The sequence below is a fragment of the Argiope bruennichi genome, chromosome X2, assembly GCF_947563725.1.
Source record: "Argiope bruennichi chromosome X2, qqArgBrue1.1, whole genome shotgun sequence".
NCBI classification, from domain to species: Eukaryota; Metazoa; Arthropoda; class Arachnida; order Araneae; family Araneidae; genus Argiope; species Argiope bruennichi.
This window is the reverse complement of record NC_079163.1, coordinates 13,239,099-13,265,255: the sequence shown is the minus strand read 5'-3', so window position 1 is coordinate 13,265,255 and position 26,157 is coordinate 13,239,099. Positions and strand designations below refer to the sequence as shown.

The window sequence follows — 26,157 nt, the reverse complement described above, 5'->3', positions numbered from 1 at the left end:
GAACTTTCTAAAGCAATGTCTTCTGAGAGAATGGGATGGATTAAAGATAGAAGATTTGCGGCCCTTTGCTGAAAATTTCAATAAACGTTTGCGCCTTTGCATAATTGCAAAAGGCGGCCACTTAGAAACAAATTAAATTTATTTATTAGTGAAAATCTACGCTTATTTTATTTGTTATATTTCGTTAATTTATTTATTTTTAATCAAGTTATATTTAAAAAAATTGTGTCCAGGGTTTTCTGTGGCACCCTGTAGACAGTTATAAACATAAACATATTTTAGCAGTTGCGTGGCCGAATAGATAGAAAAAACGTTTCGAATTTTAAGTTCGATTTATTTCATCCCTTGAGGCATAATGTGTACAAAGAAAAAATTATAAAAAATGCATCAATCTACATTGTGACACAAGAGCAAAAGGGACAGAATTTTTTCCCTTTAGTAATTTTACTACGAGATTTTGATAGGGATTTCTTTGACACACGTCGATTTAAGAAAAGGAATTTTAGATATTTTTAAAAGAATGTTGTAAGCATTAAGGATTTTTATCTGTTCACTTCAGAGCGTGAGAACATGATGAATTCATCACTTTTCTAGAACGCGTGTAGAACTAATAAAGTAAAAAAGTGGGAATTGGATCAGGAAATTAGAGAACATTTTAGAATGAAATTAATATATATATATATATATATATATATATATATATATATATATATATATATATATATATATATATATATATATAATATATATATATATATATATATATATATATATATATATATATATATATATATATATATATATATATATATATATATATATATATATATATATATATATATATATATATATATATATATATATATATATAATATATATATATATATATAATATATATATATATATATATATATATATATATATATATATATATATATATATATATATATATATATATATATATATATCATTAGGTATCTAAAAATGTAATGTTGTAAGTGCAGACCAAGATTTCAGATAATAGTTAATATGCACAGCTTTTTGCAGAGCAGTACTCAGTTAAATATATTCAGATGACGCTGTACCATGACATTACAGGAGGTAATATGTGTTAATAAATAAGTTAAAATTATATTCCTTACTTTGGTGTCTCCATTCCTGCATTCACTTCTATCAAACCACCATTTGTTTTCCAGCCTCGCCAAATCACCTTTTTCCTTTAGTGATAATACTGCGAGATTCAATTGGTCCCTACAATTAATACAAAAACAACACATTAATACAATTATACAGTGCGCGAAAAAAGTATAAGGACAACATGTAATTGCATGAAAATATGCTTTATTTCCATTTCACCTAAATGAACTTTTTATATTTCTTACTTCTGCTTTCTTAATTTGGTGATAACACTTATACCACATAAAAAACATAATTTAGCTTCAAAATATTGATTTTACAAAATTTAACGTTAAAGGAAATAAGGAAAAAATTATAAGGACATGTTGTAAAATACTTAAAAACTGTTTCAATAATCAAGAAAACTACCTTTTTTTCAATCACTTGAATAAGCCGAGAGGTCATAGATCCTGAAAGATCTTTTAAAATATCCACAGATATTTTTTCCCAAGCTTCTTTGATAGCGACGACAAGATCTTGTGTACATTGATACTGTGTGCCGTTTTTATAAACTTCTCGGGCTAGAAGTCCCCATAAGTTTTTGATTGGATTAAGATCGGGACTTCTCGCCGGCCAATCATGTAAATTTACAGAATTAGCTTCAAACCAGAGTTTTGCACTCGTAGAAACGTGTATCGAAGCATTATCCTGCTGAAAAATATAGTCCCCTGAAGTAATTAGTGGCGCTTCAGGTAATAAACTTTCTTCTAACATATCAACATACCTGTCCGAATTCATTTTAGGGTTGATAAATACAATTGGAGTGGTTCCATTTGCCGCAAAAGCGCCCCATACCATAACCGAGTCACCACCATATTGACGCTTGGAAAACACTTCCTTGGTCTTTCGCAGATCATACCAAAAATAACTAAAACCATCAGGTCCATCAAGATTGAACTTTTTTTCGTCCGAAAAAATTACATCAGCCCACTTTTGACCAAGAGAAATGTATTTTTTGGCAAAGTAAACTTTTCTTCTCTTATGATGATTTGTAAGAGGGGGGGGGGTGACATTAATTTCCCATAAGAAACTTGAGGATGTTTACTCAAAACATTTTGAACAGTCCTTGTTGAGCATGGTAAACTCAAATTTTGTCTAACTTCATTTGCGGTTTCTCTTTTCTCGCAAGCTCTCCTTACAATCATTCTTATTTGTCGACGAGTGAGAATTTCTGGTCTCCCAGTTTGCTTTTACATACCATACATCCCAGGATTTTTTTAAAAATTATAAACCACCGTTTTAGATCTCTTGATTCTTTTTGAAATTTCCTATACACTTAATCCACATTCTCGAAAAGCAACAATTTTTCCTCTTTCAGAGTCAGAAAGTTGAGTTCCTTTGGGCATCGTTTAAAAATTCACACTGAAAGTCGCCGAATGGGAAATTCTTTTTGCAAATGAATCTTTTAACTCGTAATTGTCATTTTATGCTTTCAAATATGCAAATTTTTAAATAATTACTGGAGAAAAAAGCAATGTCCTTATACTTTTTTCCGTTTTCATTTAGGTTTAAAAATTAAAATTTAAATTTTAGTAGATTTAAAATTTAAAATTTTAATTACTTTACGCATAAAATATTTTAGTTTTACTTCTATTTTTGCTGCAAAAATTTGCATACGATTCTGTAAACAAGGCTTCTAGATTTGGCGATTTTTCGCGTGTCCTTATAATTTTTTCGGGCACTGTATCATATTATTATAACTTTATTAATACAGCTTATATACTATTTTATTTTTTTTAATTATAAATAATTTAATTTAAAAAACATGAATGTCATCTAAAATTGATACGGAAAGTTATCAAATTTATTTTTTTACAACCGTTTCTGTATGAAGAACAGTTATTTACTATTTGTCAATGTTAATAAATACGTAAACTTTCTTTTGAATTTTTTTAGGATTCTAAGGATAAAATAATAATTTTACTTGCATTAAGTTATAAATTTTTTATTCTAGTTGCCACGTTTATTTACTCAATGTATATATACTCAAGTAAAACCACTGACATTGATATATATAGCACGATACAAAAAAATATCATTCTTTATTTTTTATAAAATCTAACTAATTATAAATATAGGAAAAGCAGTTTTATTGAAAAGCAATATAATTTGCTTAAAAAATGTTGCAAGTTAAGCACTCATTGATTCGGATATTCTAACAATCTCAAAATTTATGCTTTCAAGCTGAGACAAAATATCATCAAGAGAGAAACTTTCTCACTTTTCTCCTTTTCTATTTATCCTCTGCTTGCTTCAAATTAATTTAAATGTTTTGCTATCACTTTAAGTTACTGTATGATTATATTTGGATTTTATTTTGAATGCCAGAGAGGATAAAGATGAGCCAAATGATCATTAAAAGTTTGAAAAAAAATGTAAATTAAATCCCAGGAAGCAAGAGATAAAGATATTTCCAAAATTTGATGCCTATTAAAAATGAAATATCCCCTTTATTTGATTTTATATGTGAAAATATTGTTTAAAAATAAAAAGCGTATGCAAGGATAATTTGTTCAAGTAAGATTCATTCTTCTGTCTGTACAAACAAAATTTGTTCAAATAAGACTTATCCTTTTGTTTGAACAAAAAAAAAATTTCTTAAAAAAAATCATTTATAATTTCTAATGAAATACAGATTTTGATATCAAGACAAATGTATTTTACTAAAAAAAACTTACTTAGAATGTTCCTTGGCTCGAACACAAGTTTTTTTTGTTTTTTTTTTAACATAAGTCCTTATAAAATAAATATTTGTCTTTCTATAAGATGTCCGATTTTAGAAAAATTCATCTCTTGATTCCTAGGGATAATTTAACCTTTTTCAAAATTTGAGATGCCTTACAATATATCCATGCTCCTTCCCACACTCAAAATAAAATTTTAACTTTCAAATCCATCAAATGATTACTTAAAAAAATTACAAGGAGCTTTAAATACACCTGAAGTATGTAGGAACTAAAAGCGATGGAATTGTAAAATCATGTACCTTGATAACATTCTGTCGCAAGCTAAAAACACAAAACTGAAATTGTTTTTCTTATCTGGAGAGTAATTCAGAAATTAAGTAACGTATTGTAGCATCATTTCTATAGCATTGATGAGTTTAATTTTGTTGTTTTTAACTAGTCTCTTAGATCAATCTAAAAAATTCAACAAAAATAGAAAATCCGACCAAATGCGACTTTCAACATAACGAATTTTGGGTTCAGATACTCTTCATGCAGCTGAATTTTACTACGAAGAGGGAAAGTTATCAAAAACAAAGTCCTGAGCATGCTAGGTTTCAGAATCAGTTTTGCTCATTATAATATTCGCCGCATACCCCAAAATTTTTGCTACAACTCCGTGGGATGTTTAAAACCATTTCCTCTATGATCAAGGCTTATGTCAAAGAGAATATCAACTATTCAAGCATAAAAATGTTGAATTCTGTCGAAAATAATGATATTGTTACCGAGGGATTTTATTCTGTCACGGTGAATGTTTTTTTAAAGAGTAACCAAGTCATGTAAAATATTATGGCAAATGCTCTACTGACAGTTATTACAGTTATTACGTTATAAAAAGTTCGACTCTACAAAAGCACTTAGTAATTATGGCCCTAATCATTAAGCGGAGTTTTTGAATTGCCCTTATACTATTACTCGAGATTTGAATCATTTTAAAGAAATTACTTAAAGCAGTCAGTGAAATCGAATTACATTTTTTTACTTAAATAGAAAGAAGGTAAAACTTTAGAAAATAAACCAATAGATATCTATGCGGACTTTCGTTTAAAAACCCTTTGGTTGGATCATTAATAGTGAAAGACACACAAAAAGTACTTAGTACAAGACGCTGAGTCATATCAATATATATATTACCTAAGGTTTGATCCCAGCGGAGTGGCTACTCCATAACCTTTGGCATCGAGGTTACGACCCACCTTCATCGTATCACATGGTTGTCGTTCATTAATGTAATCATTCTTAGTCGATTCCATGAGAAATGCATATTTCCCTTTGGATTCTCGGACGCGTCTTATGCCTTCTTCATAAGATGACACGAAAACGTGTTTTCTGGAATTCATGAACTCCCACATACGAGCATACACATTGATTTTGGATCGCTACAAGAAAAAGAGAATTCATTTTTTAAGGTCATTTTTTCTTCTGCATTTTTAATGTCATTTTTTTAAAATCGACTAAAAAGCATAAAATCATTTCTTTTAGCCTCGTTTAGATGGTCCTGAAAATTTGTGATTGTGAATTTTAAAATTTTAATATTAAAAACACTATATTTTTATTCAAATAATTTAAACTAACTTTCCGATGAGCTAACAACTTGGCACGGCGCCATCTGTCGTAGTGAAAGTTTTTTATTGACTGCAAAAATTGCAATGAATAGATAAGCAAAGCAGGAAGCTAGTTAATAAAAACATGCTAAAATGGATAAAGAATATATGCTACTCGATCTGTATCAGGGGGGGTCAAAGAAGTTATGGTTTTTTTTGTAAACAACAGGAAGCTATACAGAACCCTTATATTTTTTTAAATCCTTAATTATAGAAGAAATCATAATTAGCACTAATATGTTGCCTTCCTTTTCCATGAAAATAAATATTTAATCTTCAATAGAAATGAAATGTTTTTCATCGAAATATTTTTATCTACTTTTTCATGTCATTAATATCACTTTCATATTATCTATCAAAAATAGAGAAATGTATAAATCATTTATGAACATTTTAAAGAATTAAGGCAATGTTCATTGAAATTTCTATGTTTTTATCTCATATTTATTAAGAAAGCAATTTTTTAAAAGCATGATTATTAAGTCTATCATGATTTTTTTTTTTGAAATTGAAATTGAAATAGATAAAAAGTTTTCATTGTGATTACACAATTTCCCTCTATCCCCCAAAAAAGGTCAAATTCAAAAATACTTAAATATTTGAATTTTCTTTATCAATAGTATAAATATTTACATTTTAAAAAAACATAAATAAAAAAAATTGTTTTTAACTACAAGATTGTAAAGTTTAAAATGTCAATAAATAGTAAAAACATTATATCTGTTTTATAGAATTTAACTCTTTCGAATTAGCAGCAAAATAATAGTTTTATTAAAGAAAGGTGAATTGTTGATAGTTTCATTTGCTCCAAGTCAACTTATATACTAACAAATTTTTTGTAATACAAATAAAAAATAATTCAAAATTGAAATTTTTTTACTGTATCAGGGAGGTCAAAGAAGTTATGGAGTTTTTTGTAAACAACAGGAAGCTATACAGACCCTTTACATTTTTTTTAAATCCTTAATTATAGAAGAAATCATAAGGATATGGATTTAATCCATATCCTTATCCATTTTTTGGAATTAGGGAAACAAAATCAAATGAAATTTAAATTTTAATTAATTATCAAAAAGATTTACATATATGATCACAAATAATGAAATTTCATAATCATATAGAATGAAGATTACATAATGAAATCGAAAGCAAAATTTTTAAATAAAAAAAAATTTAAAGTTTTGAATGTTAATTAACAGTAATATTTATATATATTTATATCATGTAAAATTTAGGCCTCCAAGTATCTGCTTGAAAACTTTAATTTTTTTTCTTATTTTTTAAAATACGCATAAATTTCCGATCCATCCATTAGGTTAAGATTAATTCTTTTATTTACAGCTAAACAACTTTTTTAAATAGTGAAAAATTCATTTCGTGAAATGACGAATTGCTACATTCATGTATAATTGATGTCACTTCCTAGTTTCACAAGTATCAGAAATCTAACGAAGAGTCATTTCCAGCTTAGCAGGAACTCATTTAGCAAGTGTTCTTTAGTAGAAATTAAATATTGTAACGCCAGACAGCCTGCCAATGGTAATAGATAAATCAAATTTGTTTTGTTTTTTTGGTGAAAGGATGAAATGTATCGGTTAAAATTACATCTCTGATATAAATGCTCTCTATTTCGAATGTCGAAAAGATGAAACAATAAGTAAATAAATTGTAAGAGGTAAATCTGTCAGAGCAGCTACACAAGCAGAACATATATCTTTTATTGAAGAACATATGATTTATGATGAACAGATTCAACATATGTTGGAAAAGCAACTGCAGAAAGGCTCTGGAAAGATATATATTCTTTGCTAAAATTTATGAAAGAAAATTGCATTAATGAGAAAAATATTAAAACTCTTGGTTGTGAGGGTACCACAGTAAATACCGGTACCTCTAATGGTTATTTTTTTAATTTAAAAAGACTTTAAATCTTCCAATACAAAGACCGGTTTGCTCGCTTCATTTAAACGCATGGTCTCTTTGAAAAATTATGGTTGCTCTAGATTGGCCAACTTTTGAATCTAATTCTTTTAGTAGTACGATAGAAAAGTATTTCAGAAGTTGTCAAGATTTGCCACGCATTGAGTGCAATAAAATAAATAGTATTTCCCCAAAGGCTGATTTCAAAGAATTAAGCATACACCAGACAGAATTCTAAAATATATGACAGGTTATACTAACAAAAAGATGCCTCCAAGAACTGGCAACAGAAAATCCTGAAAACATTTCGCATGCAAAATGAGTAGCAATGGCAAATCAGATTTTATGTTTATACATTGAATTATTTATTTACGATGCGTCCATAATATTTCTTTTGTGCATGCCGTTTGATTCACGAAACATTTGATATGCCTGAAGAGCAAGAGAAAACAACAACAAAAAAACTTTATAAATAAGCTTAAGAGCCGAGAGTGTCTTTAAACCATCGTAATTCAATTTTGACACAGATAACTAGAGAAATCATACTAACTGGGAGTTTGGAACAATAATAGGATCATATCTCATAACCACCTAAAGTAAACAAGAACTTGAATTGATTGTTGAATCTAGGATTAGCCATATAAAGGAGTTCAAAATTCCTTCGTACACACAAGCAGTGGAAAGAATTAGAAAACGAATAACAAAAGCTTTTAAGCAAGTTTGGGATTGCAAACAAAAGAAGGATTCATTAAAGCATGATTGTTGATGAGAAAACACCTTTCAAAATTTAAAATGAAACGTCTTTCACATCTACAATACAACAGACAAGAAATAAACATGAAATAAGATTTTATTTTTTATAAGAATAAAATATATTTTGAATGTTTGAATATTGAACAATATTTTAATCGTTCTTAGTAAAATTCTTTTTTTTTTAAGTTTTATTTGGCTTCATTTCTCTTACTCCAAAAATAAATTTATTTTCAAAAAAATATAAAATGGGATGTGTATAATAAACACATACCAATTTTGAAATAGTTTTTATTTGCATTATTACAAGAAATTAGTTAATAAAAAGCAGACTAAAAGCAATTAATTCATCAATAAAATACCTTTATTTTGCGAAAAATTAATAATTCTACTGTTATTCTGAAGACCGCAATTTATTTGACACAATTATGATATTTTACTGTTTTATTCTAAATTTTATTTTTATATAAATACATTCTAAATTTTACATTTTAATACTTGAAGACAAAAATTTGCTTTTTATTTATGTTTTTTTAAAGGTTTTTGATAAATTCAAACTTCAGACGCATGCCATGAAATTTTTTTGTATGAAACCATTTGTACCGTGAAAGTATTTTTCAAATTGACCTAAACATTTTGTTTTGTTTGTAAGTATGTCACTGTTGTGAAAACTTTATTAATTTCAAATTTGGGTTTTCGAAATTTTTTTTTTTTTTTTTTGAGGGGAGGGTTATTTCGGCTTTTCGTGATGCACCCTAATGGATATTTAATTATGAAAAAAAATTCAACTTTGCAGATAATTATTCTTTTTGAATTCATTTGTGTAGTTATAAGATTAAACGTTAATTTATTTTATTTCACAAAAGATACCTCACGAGTTTTTGAGAATTCATTCACAATGATTTTGATGTACCATTATCGTTATTTTTTCAACAATTTTTATTTTAAAATTGACAAAAAAGTTGGAAGGATCTGATTTAAGAAATGAAATTCATTTTAGGTGTTTCAGCTACTGACTTTGTATCCAATGCTATCATACTAATTGGGTTGTTGTGCTATGCTTTCAAATTAAAAATACTGATACGATAAATAAATGTTGATATTAATTTATAAAACTAAGAAAATATACAATTAAAATGTATACTGAAAGATATAATGTCACTTATAACACCTTTACTTAAGTGAATTCAAAGCAAAATAGTTCACAAAATTTATTATTATTTGTATTCCATTAAAACCCTTTAGTAACATCAACATCTACATTGAAAAGAATATTTTACTCTTAAGCTTGTTACTCAGTTATAATACGTTAGAAGATGTAGCTATCTGAATTGTTCTGTTTTAAGGTCTATAAGTAAAATTATGTGAAACAGTATATACTCATTTGTTGAAAAAAATATGCGAAAAATAAATATTTAGAAATCTAGTGCTTTCCAGTGCTATTTAGAAATCCAGGACTGTCTTTGAAATCAAGTATTCAAAAGTGTTCTTTTTATAAGATTCAAGATATTCGTGGACTTAATTTTTATGCATTTGTTTTTGTGATTCTTATTATTGTATCGCATTTTCATTATTCTACTTAAATTCCTATTATTATGAAGCAATGAAAATGTTAAACATTTAATAAATGTGATTAATTAATATTAAAGTTTATTAGATGCGATCCATTTCATTAAGTTTGAATCCCCTTCGAAGACAAAAATTACAGAACTATTAGGCATTCTACCTTGTTTAGATTTCATATTGAAAAGTGTTAACAGTTATGAACTTGTTAAGAAAAAGAGCTAAACATTTCAAAAATAAATAATTAATGCATTTACCTTAAAAAATTCCTGTGTTGAAGAATATCTGAGTGTTCCATATTCTACTTCTGTTTGTTTAACTAAATCGTCCGCTGAATTTATGGGCGTTACCATTCTTTCTACCGTGAGAAAAGCTGCTAAATTAGCAGTATAGGAAGAGATGATGATCAAAGTAAAAAACCACCAGACGCTGCCAACAATTCGACCTCCTATGGACCTGTAAAAAAATTATCATTTTATAATATGCAATATATTGATGATTTTCAAATGTATTTACAAATTATTAGACCTTTTTCCAACAGCAATAAAACTTAACACCGTAATACAGAAGAAATATAGCTATGTGGTCTATTAAATATTAGTGCTTTGTTTCTGCAGTGCATTTATTACAGTGTATAAATGAATGGACGGCTGTTTATTTTATTTAACAACCTAAAATGATCTACTTACTTACCTTAATCTCATTTCTCTAGTCTCACCAATGTACTTCAAAAATACGAACAAAGTTTCCTTACCTAACATAAAAAGTTTGCACTAAAACCCTGGTAACAGATATAAGAATCGTGACATTTTCCATCAAAACTATCTCAAAATTTTTTCGAAAAATGTTTTAATTATAATATATCAATGAATCACAGCTGACTGTTTCGACCTATCCGAAGGCACACGGAAAAATCTGAATGACCGAACACCGCTACAGCGTTAATGGGAACTTAGATTGAATCCAAAGAACCATCACCGGCCAAGATACAATCCCTCACGACGTAGGCTCTGTTATCCAATCACACACTATTTCTGTACCAACCAGGGTGGGAACAACCAACCACTATACTGGAAGATTCTCATTCCCATATCTTAGAAGATTCTTACCATACCTTCCCATATCTTATCCTCATGGGGTTAGTGAAATATGGTAAGCGATAATTTCTTCCTACTAGGTATGCTTGAATTTGAATTGATCATAATGCTTAATTTATAATCATAAAGTTTTTTTGACCGTCACAATCTAGGCTTTATCTAAAGATTCCTTTCGAATTTTTTGAGCCATTATTTGTACTGGCATCAGCATTAAGATATACTAATAAAATTTTCAGAGTGGTTTTAGATTTATGTATTTTTTCATAAACCATGATTTGTCTGTAAATAAAACATAAATTATACAAAAATTGAAAACGGAAAATACGAGAGTAAATAAAAGATAATGAACGAAAAATTATGAAATAAAAGATTATCTATAATTCATAAAGCTAATATTAAATTAAGGAGACATTTAAGGAAGACCGGTTCAAACACAGCTCTAAAAAAGACACTACTCTTCCTTTGTAAAATATGATGCATATATAATATTTATCTTAGATTTCTAAGAAATATTCAAGCCATCTCTGTATTTGATTATAAAAGCATCCAAACTATGATTTCTTTTAGAAGTTTTATCGCCGTCTCTCATATAGCCACGCGATTATATCGATTTTTTAATATTTTCTAATGTCTTTCTTATAAATTTTTAGTTCATTCTTGAAATTTGAATTTAATTTGTGCAAAATATCTGCAAAGGTGAACTAATGCAAATAGTTGGACAAAAGACTACTAATAATGCAAACAATAAAATTATTTATAAAATTGTATTATTCTGAGATGTTTGAAGGAAATAGTTACATTTTTAAATAAGTGCTTTAAAGTGTGGTTCTGATTGCCTAACGTTTGTTTCTGATACGAATGAATACAAATTATAAACAAAAATTGCATATTTTCTACCCCAAAAGAAAATTTAGATATCTGAAAACGGTCGATAAAAAAACATTGAAAAAACGTGTTCTTAAAATATACACATTTCCATGAAATTTATATTTTTACATAATTCACATAACTAAATGCATTGCACTTAATGCAACTTTCATTAAATATATCCCTTTCTGCAATCATTCAGATTTCTGAAACTGTATACCTTAAGCCATACGCTCTGAATCGATTACTACTTGAAAAACGATGAATTTTGATATAAATTCTCCTAGCCTAAATTAAGTCTAAATGCTTTTAGCCTGCAGTTTCCTCTTACCATTATCACACGTTTCGAAGCAGTGCGGGGAATACGCTACCAGAGTTTCCTCACAAAGCAAAAGAGAGAGAAAAAAAGGGGGGGGGGGGGGAGAAAAGAAGAAGAAAGGGCATGCTTCCTGTTTTATCTTTATTTCTCAAAATGTGGTGTATACCTCCACAATTTTCACTTCTCTTCCCTGAAGAAAGTTATTGTTTTATACATGAACAGTGGTGACGGTACTGAAACAAAAACTCGTCATGAATGTTTCATGGCTCTTGCACCTGCCGTTACTGATCCCAGGGGAAGACTTCGAATTGAAGAAGGGAGGGGGGCGAGGTCAGGAAAAGAAGCTACGACAAAATACCCGATGCATCATCATTTATATTTGAAACCCATTTGACAGGCAAGCACTGCGAACCAAAATGATGTAAAAAGTCAAGAGAAGGGATGAAGATTCGATGGACAGAAACCAACCCTTAAATTTGCATGATTTTTTGCCCTTCCAAAATATTATATTTCATTTTTCTCCTTTCTTATGGTTATTTTTGTGCGACGATGTCTGGAGCGAAACCGCTGGAACCATCCCAAGTGACGTCATCGTAAAATAAAAACCTTATACCATGTGCTGAATAGGCGAAAGATGTTTCTATACTCCATCCATATTTGCCCACCTGGTATAAAATTTTATTTTGATTCAAACAAATTTAAGGGAATATTAAGATTTTCAAGAAATCAGTGAATATTTGAAATAAATGTGAAGTCACTTTGTGAACTAATCATCATGAAAATCTCGGAAAAAATAATGCTTAGATGTCTTTGAAATTGTAAAGTTTCTTTGAAAGATAATAACTATTTACATGAAAAGAAATATTAAATTGAAATGCAAAAAAAGTTTAAAAATTAATACAATAGCTTTGGTATATATTAAACACGATTATAAAATTTTAAATAAAATGATATGAACGCATTAAAATACTAAAATAGAATTTATATATTATTCTAAATAATTTGCTACGAATTAAAATTAATTGTTTCGGCACTGAAAATGAAATTGTGGTGTCGGGTAATTCTATATAAAAATTGCGAAAAAAAAAGTGTCCTTTAGAATAAGATATTAATTTCAGTACGAATCTTTTTATGTCATTTATGTTTTGGCTTATGTAAAAAAGAGGTAAACACAACATTCAGGAGCTGTTTTGAATGCATTTAAATCATTGTTTTATTCATTTGTTATATAATCCCCATCAAGTCCAATAAATTATTTTTAGAGCTGCCTTCGAATCTTTCTTCCTCTAAACTTAATGAAAGATGGTTGTTTAGAATTTCGATCACAAATATTCTAGATATCAAATAATTAATGAATACACAATATTTTGCACTTTTGAAGTTCTAATGAAATGCTTTTTCAAAGTTTGGCAAAAGGAAATAGTTATCACGTCCTACCAGTGAGAGATATATATACCAAGCTTAAACAAGAAGTTTACTTTAGTTTAGTTTAGTTATATTAACGTCCCGTTTGAAGCAACACTAGGGCTATTATGGGACGGGCTTAACCAAGAAAACTATACCGTAAAAACTTTGCCAAGAAAATTATACCATAAAAACATTTTATTGTGTATATCTGGAAAGATGATCCTAATTTAGTGTAATAAAAAATAAAATGTTCAAGATCAAAACAAGAATCCTTGTACAGTTCCACCAGATTGAAGAAAATTTGTTTTCGTCAGATCCAAGCTCATAATAAGCTGTTTCATCGATACTCCCAATCAAGCCCTTCTCCAAGAAAATTAAGCTTGAAATTCCATGAACTGGCCGTTCTTAACCTAACTCATTCTATTTTGTATAGTTATAATGTGATATATTATGTATTGCAATGTAGCTTTTAATGTGATTTTTATTTGTTTTGTTTTTCATTAAATCTTTCCGTGACTGGATGCTGATGGACAACTGACAGGAAGCTCCAGGGGTTGTAAGTTCGGAATTATACTGTGGTGAAAAGAAAATAAAGGTTGGGCCATGCCAATTTCTGAAGCAAATATTAGGGTTATCTGGGATGGACAGTAATTTTGAATAAAGGTAAGATAAAGAAGACAACAACTGAACTGACACTTCACTCTTCCACGTCATGCCATCGTGGAGAATTCTCGGCAGTAGATTTAAAATAAACTGGATCCACATACACTCCGTATCTTCGGAGGAATTTAGTCTAGAACCTCTGAATCGAAAGTTGATTCTATCACCTCAGCCTTTTAAGATGCATGAAATCAAACCGGGGGCACCTCGGAAATGAGAGTGAGAAGCTTCTGGCATTGTAGTTAGTTCTCGCCACCGTGGTGGGCACAGAAATGGTAACTCTCGGCTACCTCCAATCAAAAACGGAACATCCTTCCCACGGGTGGGGTATACGGCGGTTAATGATGGCCCTTAGAACTCAACCATGGTTCCCGCCAGTGTTGTTGCCGCGGCGGTACGGTCATTCAGATTTTTCCGTGTGCTTTCGGCGGGTCAGATTAGCCGGTTAAGATAAGGGTAAGGTTTTAAGAAGTATGGAGAAATGTATTAAGTGTATGTACGATGTTCATTTTAATTGTAGCTCAATAACTAAATTGTAAACTGTTCGAAATAGGCATATATTCCCGGAAATAGATTCTAAATGAAGTAAAGAATCATGTTTTATAATGTGGGAAAAAATAAGAGTATTTTTGAAAATTTTCAAAGATTAAATTTTTGCATATTTTTCTTATTAGTTGTAAGAAGAAAACTTTTCTTTATATATTAGCATAGTAAGCAAAAAAGTCTCATTCTTCTACCAATAAAACTGGCCAAGTTATGAAGCTTTGAATTCCATTTTTTGAGTCAATTATGCCTGCCTCGAACAAGCGACACCTGTTTATTGGCTACTTTTCCTTCAAGTGCCCATTGAATGGATCAAAAACTGTCTAAAATAATGATATTCAACGCTTCATCACTCCCTCAATCCTAGACGCAGGCGAGTAGAGCGATTATGTTTCAAACTAATATTGCTTGAACTGTGTTAGCTTTAATAAAGAATTTTTTTTTTAAATCAAGTAATTTACCTCTTGTTCTTTTGTTACATTTTTACAAATTCTTCAAGTTTCATTTATTATTTTTACTTGACATGTTATTCAAGTAATTTACCATTATGCTTATTTCTTGTTTTGTGTGTGTGTGTGTGTATGTATATATACTCGATTTTTTTTTCTTTTTCACTCAATTCAATTACTTATTTCTTTAAATGCATTTCTGTTTCAGTTAATATTCCAAAATTAGCCTTTTCCATGTATAAATGTAGCAATCTGTATGAGGAAAAAAATTATGTGAAATGTTAGTTGAGCAAGAATTTTTTTAGTGCCTTTTGGTCCTAATATTTCTTTTTTAATTTCCATTCGCCCCTTTTAAATTTTTTTAAAATTAATTTCCAATCTCCTCTCATTATCTCCTTTTCATAGTCATTTCGAAAAAGGGAGGGGACGTTTCAGATTTTTCCGCTTCCATGCACATCTGTCCCAATTTGATCAAGATCAATTTGCTCTCTAGGAGTAGAGATAACACAAGTAGCTAAATATATACCAAGCATATTTGATTGGCAGAGCAAGATCATTCGTTGAATGTATAAAAGTAAAATGAATATACATCTAATAACAATATAATACTCTCTATTTATTAATAAAATTAGTACCAGGAAGTTATATAATCATAGATTTTTATAATATGGCCCTGTGCTATATCAATAACAACAATTGACAAACTTTGTACTTTAACTTTAATCAAGCGTTGACAGTAAGAGATTATCTGACAATAATTTGGTTCCCTTTATAAGTAAAATACAAAAATTGCATTTTTACTTCACACATTCTTTTAAGTTCTTGAATAAAATAATTTATAAATATTGCATAGATTTACAAGAAACACTTCTCCACGATCCTAACACAGTAATATTGTGATTAAAAACTAAGAAACAAACCGTTATAAGTGTTGAAAAGTTAACCAAAAAATTAAATTCCACATTTAGGGCGCTATTTAACATATATTATGCCTGCGTTTTAAGAAACCATTGGGAGTAGTCCTTCCGAAATTTTCTCACATACTCTCTAATAAATGTACTCGTGCCATATTAACCCATGCCATTGGCGAACAACAATTACATGAGAGGATAAGCGTGCATTGATTAACGACTCATGGTTAATACACAAGTACAAGAAAAACGAATGTATTGTGTATGCTTTTATTCCAGACCGATTCAAACCAAAATTTGACACAGTGGTACAATTATGGTAACAAAACCATATACCCATATTATATATTTCAGCCATTGCGTTTTGAAGTCGCATTTACATGTTCGTGAAAATACAGATGGACAGACAGTCAACACCTTTATAGATTTGGTTTAAAATTTAATACAGATCTACATTTTAGTTGTTGAATCCATGCACCAAATTTTATTTATCTAGTTCTCTTCGTTTTGCAGTTAATTTATATACGAACAGTTGGGCAGTCAAACCTCCTCTGAATGGATTTCATTCAAAATCTACAAATATGTTGTATATATCAGATTTCCTCCATCCAGCTCAAAGTGCTTTTGAGTTAATCGCGTTAATATACAAACATACGGACGGACAGACATAATTAAATGTTTTTTGGACTCAGGAAGGTTTGGAAGGTGTAGAATTGCCAAAATCTATGTTTCTAATTATTTGATGATTACTAAACTATTTTTTGTACTTCATATACGCGATATTTAAAATAGTTTTTCATAAGATAAAAAGTGAACAATATCTATTTTACACTTTATAGTTAATTTATTGTAGTGTGGACTCATGATATTCGATCCCTGTATTTATTTTTTTAAAAATAATTTATATAACATATAAAAATTTTATATTCTCCTAAACTTTGTAAGCTTTTGAGGAAAGACATGCGAATATTTATCCTTATATTTAAAACCGCTCAATTATGCAAACATATATCCCACCTATTTTTGCCTTTTTAAAATTAATTTTGAATAAATTAATAAAATGATTTTCTTATATTATTTCTGACTTCAAGATTGAAATTTTGATGCAGAATTTCTAATTGAATAATTGCATTTTTAAATTAAAACTGTAATGTTTTTTTAATTTCAAGTAGTAATCCATACTTGCTTATAAAGATGAAAAATAAAAGTCTTTTATTATGCAATTAAGTATAAATAATGAATTCATTATTAGAATTCATTTTGTCCTTAAATTAATATACACCAAGAATAAAACATATCTGATATTTAATATATTTAAATAACCATAATGTTTCTGTTTTAAGGATAAAATATGCGCAATTCTACTTTAATATTTTAAGAGTGACAAATATCAAAGGAATTTTTACTTTAAACTACGAATACTGAATATAATGGACAAATACATTTAAAAGAAAAATAGAAAGAAAAAACAGGAAACTGATTTGCTGTAAATGTTTAGAAATATTTTTAAATATTGGAATGAGATACATATATATATGTTATGCAGAAAATTCAGAACTTTTTGTTTTATTCTGCTTGAATATTTAATTTCCTTGAGATGGTCCTAAACAGTGGCAATCCCCCAGAACCGCAGCTACTCCTACAAATATTTCAATTATTTACCTATTCTTTTTTTCAGCACTTGTTTGAGGTTTGGATAATCTAATGGGCACAAAAATTATTTATTAATTACATCCTATTATTGCAATTTGGTTGAGAATAATTATCATCATTCCGCGGAATCGAATGAATTATTTCTCGGTACTACTCAGAATCGCTAGGAAATTGGTTAATGTATGCAACGAAATGACATAGAAATAGAGAAAAATGATTTTATTGGACCTGCAAAGCTAAAAATATGTAAAAAAAATAATCACCAATAAAATCATCAAATATGAGCCATTCCTTAAACTGTTTACCGTGGTTTTTTTTTTAGTTCCTTGCCCTTGATATTTCCTTAGCTTATTGCTTACTATAGCTTATTTAAAATGTCCATTACTTTTGATGTAATTAAATTACTGAAATAAAATAAATACTGTCCAAAGGGAAAAAATAAAAGTATTTTTGAGTACGCGTTTAATCATGAGCTCTTGCCTTAACTGACAAGCTAGAATATGAAACTAGCATTAGACCTTTCTCATTTAAAATAATTAAAACACAGAATATTATAAAATCTGGTAATAATTGTAAAGAGTTTGCATTCTTGTCTATATTTCGTAATAATTCAAATCATAAACTCTAGTCTTACTTCTTAATAAAGACCTTGACCAATAAAATAAAATTAACGAATTTATCGAAAACAAAAACCCTGATTTCTCTTCTAATAGAGAATAAAAAGATCAGTGGAATGTGGAAGTAGTAAGTAAAATTCTATTTCCATTCAAATAAAAATTCTGTTGAACAGACAAATATCTTCATCGGAAACAATTCCGGATGATAGAAACCATCGAATACACGAAACCTATTCCTATTCCCTTCGTGAAATTCCCTTTTCATGGAAAATATCTGTTTAGTTGATAAATGCTTTTCTTATCTACATATTTGTCTTCGCTATCTATCCATCCATTTGTATATAAGGAAACCAGAAGGGAAAGAAAAGAAAGAACGGGACTATGTTTCGATATTTCACATACGGAAAAAAAGATAAATTTTCTGAATGTTCTTTCCGTCAAAAATAATTCCTTAAAAAAGTATTTCTGCCATGAAAAAATAATAGTATACAAAACAATTTCTGCAAAATATCCCTAAAAATAATGAAAAACTCGAAAACGCAACAAACTGAAAGATACTAGAAATGAAAAACTCTTACGAAGATTTAGATAACGTGGGATATGCCTTCATCTGAAGATGATAGGAAGCATTGTGTGAATACTTCGAAGTATATATTTTTCTTTCAATAAAGCAGTCCTTATCGAAATAGACACATATATTTCAGTTGGTTTTACCAACGAAAAACAAATCTAAGAGATTCGATAACTAGTCTCAATCGAGATGATGAGAATGCATGATAGATTTCAAGTGACAAAACGTTTTCTTAGTAGATTTTATTTATTTAGATCAAATTTTGATTGTATAGTAATGCTTTAAATTAAAAAGAAACTGTGTGAAATTGCAGTTAAGAAATGAGCCATTTAGTTATCAAGCATTTAAAACAATACCTTCCAAAACAATCTAAAATTTTAATTTTTATATAAAAATGCATTTGCAATTAGCATTTTCTGAGTTTTTATTAATTAGATTTACATATAATTTTAAAACTGGGAATGAAACTCTATTAAGTATAACAATCTAACATTTTGAATACCTAAAATTAAAGAGAAAAAATCTTTCTTCAATTCTTCTTCGTTCTTCATATATTTTTTTCATTCATAACATTTCATTCTCATTCTTTATTTCAAGACTGAAAATAGATACGCTTCAATCACGACAATATCAATTCATTTATTCAGAAACATACAGAAAGTTTCAATCTCTTTTTATCCGACATTGTTTACCTATCAAAGAACTTAATCCGCATTTTCTCATTTAAAGATAAAGCGCCTATTTTCATAGCAACTATAACCTAGATTTTTTTTTTAACATTTTATCTACTTGCATCTAAACCTATTCCTTTTATTTATTTGAAAATAAATAAAATATGTATAGTTCACAAAATATAAAAAAAAACTTGAGAATATTTCATCATGGCAATATCTGCTATTTTCAAAAGAAAATCAAATAATAGGTTTTGCGAAAACTCTAATTCTTATGCTCATTAAAATATTGCTTTGGATGGTATAGTTTTTTTTTCTTTTTTACAATCAATAATTCTATAAATATTCTGCATTTTTAGAAAGAAAAGAAAAAATTACAAATTCCAGCACTAAACGATCCATTTTCAGACTGCTTTCTCTTTCATGATAGAGGATATACAACATTAAATTGAAGATCGCATTTATTTATTTTTTCGCTCGCGTAGGAAACTGAAAAACAACCAATAGTTTACCGAACTCGCAATTCCCCAAATCAATATTGCATTTTCTGAAAAAACACCTAAACTTTGTAGACAGTATAATTGCGAATTATGTGGGTGAAAATGGCAGATTCAGAAAAATTTGATGTCTAATGTCCCGCGGAAGAGGTACGAATCCATTTCAGCGTAGCAACTTCGCTTCTTTTTCTCTCTACCTCGAATACATATCTCAGCATTCCAAAAAGAAACATTTTTCATTTCATGGACTTTTTTTTAAGTATTTCCGTGTTGATTTTTTTTTCGCAGGGCCGATTCACAAATTGAGTTTCCCATCCACAAAGGTGTTCGTGCAAAACGGAAAGAAAATCAAAAAATCTATTCACGTATCACGAGGCAGGAATTTGTTTTGCTTTCTTTTGAGTTCGTTTTCCATCAGTAACGAGCACTAGAAATTTGAGGAGGAAGTTCGGTTCTTGCAAAAGTTATTTCATAACTTTTCTGCGAAAATTCGGGAGAAATTACATTGATAACATCGCAAACATAGCTTGATATTAGAAGATCTCTCCAGTCATTGCAATATCGGGTTTATACGTCCCGCAAGAAAAGAATGGATTGAAATGCGTTTCATACATGTGTTTCTCAGAATCGAATACTGAAGATTGTGAAATTTAATTCCTTCGGCGCCTGCTTTGCATTATAATGAAAGTATATATACATTTTCTTTTCGTAAAATGTGATATAATATTTAGCAAACATTAAGGCTACAAAATGTAAAATATGGTAGAGTTATATAGAACTATGTCTTATTTTAGAAATTATCAAAAAATTTCAGAAATAGATCGATTGCATTATTACTTCGTATATTTGGTTTATCAGAAATTTTGATGTGAGTCTAACTGACAAAAACAAAAAAAAATCATATTTGCTAAGGCATCTATTTTTTGTGCTTTGATTATTTAAAAATATAAAGGATGAAAGGTATAATAATAACTTTAATCTATTGATGTATGCTTAACCCAGAAAAATATAAGCGCAGATGTTAACTGATAATCAAATCAAATTCCTTGCCTTTCATTTGATTTTTATGTCATGAGCTCTTAGTTATTTTTAATCTACTGCTTCAAATTATTACTACTAAAAATTCGTTTTGTTAGCTCTTTTTGAAAAATTTTTATTTATCCAATTCAAATTGCTCAGTTCTATAAGAATAAAAAGAATTGAGTATATATATTGGGCTGTTAGAATTAATATCTGCCAACTCAGAAAGCTCTAGAGATAGTTCCTTGACTTCCAACGGATCTTTATTACAATTTTTATCAATAAGTGGCGCTACACCAAATTCTGAGCAATTTTCCCAAGTTTGTATTAAATAAATAAAAGGAAATGTTTTTCATCGCCATTAAAATTTGCTCATTTAGAAGGTTCTACAGCTGAATCTATGGCTCGAACAGAAAAAAAAATGCAATGCTATCTGCGTCAACAAACAAAAATGTCACTCTGCAGTGGCAAATGAACAAAGGCAGCATGTGCATGCTTAGTGTGCCATCTATTATTTTCAATCATGCATTCCATTTTGAAACTATTTTTTCTACTGCCCAACGCAAAGTGACTTGTGAGATGGAGTGCATATGAAACATAATACTGTCCTTCAGATAAGAAATCGTCTGATAGCTGTCTTTAGACATAAAATCTGTCTAAAAAGACTCACGACCAAAAAACATAAAACGTTCAATCAAACAATCGTGGTGGCTATAATGTTCGAAAACAATGACTTATCGCAAAGTATTGTACGAAATGGTCTTTTAAGGAAGTTTTAACTGAACGAGCAATATGAAGTGGTACACAGTTGTAGAAAAAGTATTTGAAGACGGCTTTACTACTGCAAATCTGAAATAAAAAAAAATGACTTGAGGACATATTGCGATATCTGATACAATTTACGAAATATGTAACGAGCCTTGTGGATGTTGATTATTCAAAAAAATATGACCTAATTATATGAGTAAAGGTATGATCACAACACATTTTCACTTTTGCTGCAAGCAGTTGAATTTCTTAAAGTACATTAGGTTTCTCTTTTTCCAATATCTAATAGCTGTTTGTGTTCATTTGTCGGTTTAAATAAAAAATGCGCCTCGTCGTTCCACAGAATATTCTAGGAAAAAGAATCATCCACATTCATTCTTACAGTAAATTGTAGTGGGAATGCTAGCCGAGTTTCTGTTTTCTCTCATTGTAGCTGTTGCAATCTCTGAATCTTGTATGGATAATCATACGTTACTCATAGTTAGATACATATAATATGTTACGTATCGCTTTTCTCACTGCGGAAATAGGCATATGAACTTCATTTGCAATAGAGGATAAACTTGCATTTCCTTATGGCAATTGCCTTGAAACACTTACTGCAACAATGAACTTGCATTTCCTTATGGCAATTGCCTTGAAACACTTACTGCAACAATAAACTTGCATTTCCTTATGGCCATTGCCTTGAAACACTTACTGCAACAATAGCAACGTCTTCAAAGCTACAATGATCTGCCTGTATTCATCTTTCGCCAGGAAGAATGTGGAATTTTCCTCAAATCTTTTAATAATTTCTTGAATGGTACGATCAGACATTGGTAAACTTCTACTGTTTTCTTGACTCCGGAATTCTATAAAATCTATAGATTCGTTGTTGTTATTTTGATAAAAAAATTTTCAATGGTTTCAATTTCTTTCAAAGTTAAAATTTCACGAAGTATAGACTCATAATAATAATAGATTCATAATGCTGCATTGAAAAAAGGCAGTCGACTCTCCATGACCGAATGGTCATAGCACTGATCTTCTAATTAAGAGATCGGAAGTTCCAACCCCGCTAGAGACAATGCAATCCATAGTTTGTGTAAACATTTAATTCCTTGATTTTATGTTTTCCTTTATTTCATCTTCCAGGACCTTTCTTTAGTTTACCAGATAAGTGTTCTGGACTTTCTTACTGTCTCTAGAAAAGTATTCTGGAACTTTCCCTGCTAATATAAAAGCAGAAGATCTGTTTGTCATTGTGTTCTTTGTTCAGAGTTTAGTTAATAAATTGGTTTAGCTCTACTTATTGTGTGTCATTGCGTTCCACACTAAAGCACCTACGCGACAATATCTTTCAACAACAATAAATTTGTTCAGTATCAAACCGATTCTCATACACTTTGGCATGAAACTTACTGAAGGACTTCGAAGTTGTGATATTAATACCGCTACACAGTTCTTCACAGATTTGAATAAACGAGGTATCTACTTCAGTGTTTTTAGCTTCACTAAAAAATCTCAAATGAACTATTCCAACGTTTCTCAACCTTTCAGCATTCGTGGTCCAGTTTTCAATCATAATTTTCATCGCGCCCCCCGCTTACAATAAAATGTGTACAACAATAATGTAAATTGAATATTTTGGATTCTGTTTTTAGATTATTTTTAACTAACTGCCAAAACAAGATTAAAAGTGAACCGCCAACGTTGGCGAGAAACCACATCTTGCAATTTGGGCAAGCGGGCGGTTAACAGATGAAGCGAATAAAAGCGGAGAAAATTTAAATATTATATTTGAAATGAACGCCAAACAGGGAGATAACGTTAAAAAAATATGAAAGTAGAAAAATTCGTTTTTGAAAGTTAACCTAGACGGGGTGAGCTAGGAATACATTTTTTCGAATAATTAAAGAAATAAAATTTACTAAATGACTAAACAAAAGAGAAAAAAATAAGTAATGTTTGTGGAAGGGAATCCACACGACCGATGCCGTCTCGAGCATGCGTGGAGCAAATGTTTTCTCATAGGAAGAAGGAAAATGTTCGATAATGCAAGTTTCAATTCCAGCCAGTCTCATTCGAGTCGATCCTTCTATCGCTATCGAATGTATCGTGAATGTGTGTGTTATATATGTTTTCGTGTTAATTGCCACTCACCATATTAAATATTCACAGCAGCAGATTTATGCAGACTCGTGAATACATTTTTAAGTGGAAGTAAGCAAGCATTAGACGATAGTCAAGCATCAACAAGTCCGCAGACGAACGTGATTCCGAAAATAAAATCACGGAAATATTCTCAATAATACTTAAATTTTGGGTTTACCAGTACTGAAGTAAATGAAGAAGAAAGGCCCCTGAGTATCATTTGCTTAAAAATGTTGGCCTAAGACAGCACAGATGGCCTAAGACCTAATAAACTTAAACGCTTCATAGTGAGTACGTCAACAAACCCAGAGAATTCTTCGAATTAAAATTAAAATCATATAGAAAGCAAAAATCATTTTTTAAAGAAACTTTGTCTGTGAATAAAAAAGCTTTAATTGCATCTTACAAAGTTCATATAAAATAGCCAGTTGTAAAAAGCCTCACACCATTGGTGTAGAGCTTATTTTGCCAGCAGCAATTGAGATTGTAGAAACTATGTTTGGAGATAATTTTTCAAAATAATTGTAGCCCATACCTCTTTCAAATGATACTGTTGCTTGTCGAATTGGCGATATAGCTGAAGATGTACAGTGTCAGCTTTTCTCGAAGTTCCGTGACAAATTGTTTTCCATACAGCTTGACGAAGCAACAGATAGTAATAAAGATGCTCATTTAATTGCCTATGTTCGAATTTGTGATATGTCAGTAGTAGATGAACTACTTTTCTGCAAGCCAATAGAACTCAAAACATCCGAGCTCGCATTATTTGCTATTTTAAATGATTTTATGAACGAGGCAAACATAGAAGGGAAAAATTGCGTCAGAATATGCACCGATGGTACTCGTTAAATGTCTGGAAGATTCCAAGGTATACAAGCACTTGTAAAACAAAAATCTCCTCAGTGCACACATTTTTTGCGATGGTTTATTTCTGATGAAATTGAGGTACTTGGTCGACATATTCGAGAAATTAAATAACTTGAATCTTCAATTCCAAGAAGCAAATACACATATGTTGGATACGAGTTATAAAGTTAATGCTTTTTGTAGAAAATTGGAATTGTGGAACAGAAATTAAAAGCAAAAAACCTAATAATGTTTGCAAATGTGAATGATTGTACTAAAACTTATAAGGCTGAAGAAGAACATGTAAAAGTTGTTTTTGTACCCATTGAAAATCATTTAGCCATGCTGGCAAATAATTTTAAAAAAGTATTTTCATGCTGACGACAAACTGATAGCATGTTACGAGTGGATTAGGGATCCATTTCATAAGACCCGAAGGACTCTCAACTGAGGAGGAAGAAAAATTCATAGACTTCACGACAAGTGGCGAAACTAAAAGACAATTTAGTAGTAAATCACTATTTGAATTTTGGGCAGGAGTAAGGATGATTTGTCTGCACTAAAAACAAGGACATTTCACATTCTATTACCATTCAACATCCTACCTTTGTGAAACTGGATTTTCTGCTGTGGCGTCTTTGAAGACAAAATACAGAAACAGAATTGAGAGTGGCTATTTCTAATATTAAGCCTTCCTTCGAAAAACTTAGCTCTGCAAGACGGGCCCAAGAAAGTCACTAATAATTATTAAATTTGTTTTTAATTTAGTATGTTTTGATTAAGTAAGTTTTGATTTAGTAAGTTGTTTTACTTTAATAATTTCTTAAATATGCCGAAATGTATTTTGCTTTCTATGTGTATGTGTGCTTTCCTTTCAGTTAGTTAATTAATTTTTTAAAATATTTTTTCTTCGATAATCTCGCGCCCCCCTTCTAGTGTGCTCATGCCCCCCTAGGGGGGTCCGCCCCACAGGTTGAGAATCGCTAAACTATTCAATTTTCCTTCAGGGAAAAAAAAAATCTTTAAAAGTTGCCTTAGACACTATCGCATCGCCATCTATTGACGAAACAAGTATTTAATTTTTTCCCGTTTTCACAAAGCGAGTGTTTCATTCGGAAACCATAGAACTGATTCTAAAGCTTTCTAAATAGGTAAACTTTAATCATAACAATCCTGTATATTATATGCTTTTCAAATTAAACACATATATTCCGACAAATCTCACAATTTTTATTAACAGTTTTTTTAATTATTATTATTATTATATCAGAAACATCTTGAAGAATATCTTACTAATTTTTATGAAATAAAATTAGATGGAACCTCCTCATTGAATTAATAGTAATGATAAATATTTCCAATAGTTAGTTATAAGCATGAAAA

At 29.7% G+C, this 26,157-nt stretch overlaps 1 protein-coding gene across 1 annotated transcript in view; it reads right to left on the bottom strand.

Annotated features, from left to right (window-relative positions):
- LOC129960361 (glutamate receptor 1-like) overlaps nt 1-26,157 on the bottom strand; it is a 547,350-nt gene that overhangs the window by 22,266 nt on the left and 498,927 nt on the right. Inside the window, exons 11-13 of the mRNA XM_056073766.1 lie at nt 10,000-10,198; nt 5,040-5,284; nt 1,143-1,251 (exon numbers count right to left, since the gene is read on the bottom strand). Coding sequence (XP_055929741.1) covers nt 1,143-1,251; nt 5,040-5,284; nt 10,000-10,198 — 553 coding nt within the window. The remainder of the gene's footprint in view (nt 1-1,142; nt 1,252-5,039; nt 5,285-9,999; nt 10,199-26,157) is intronic.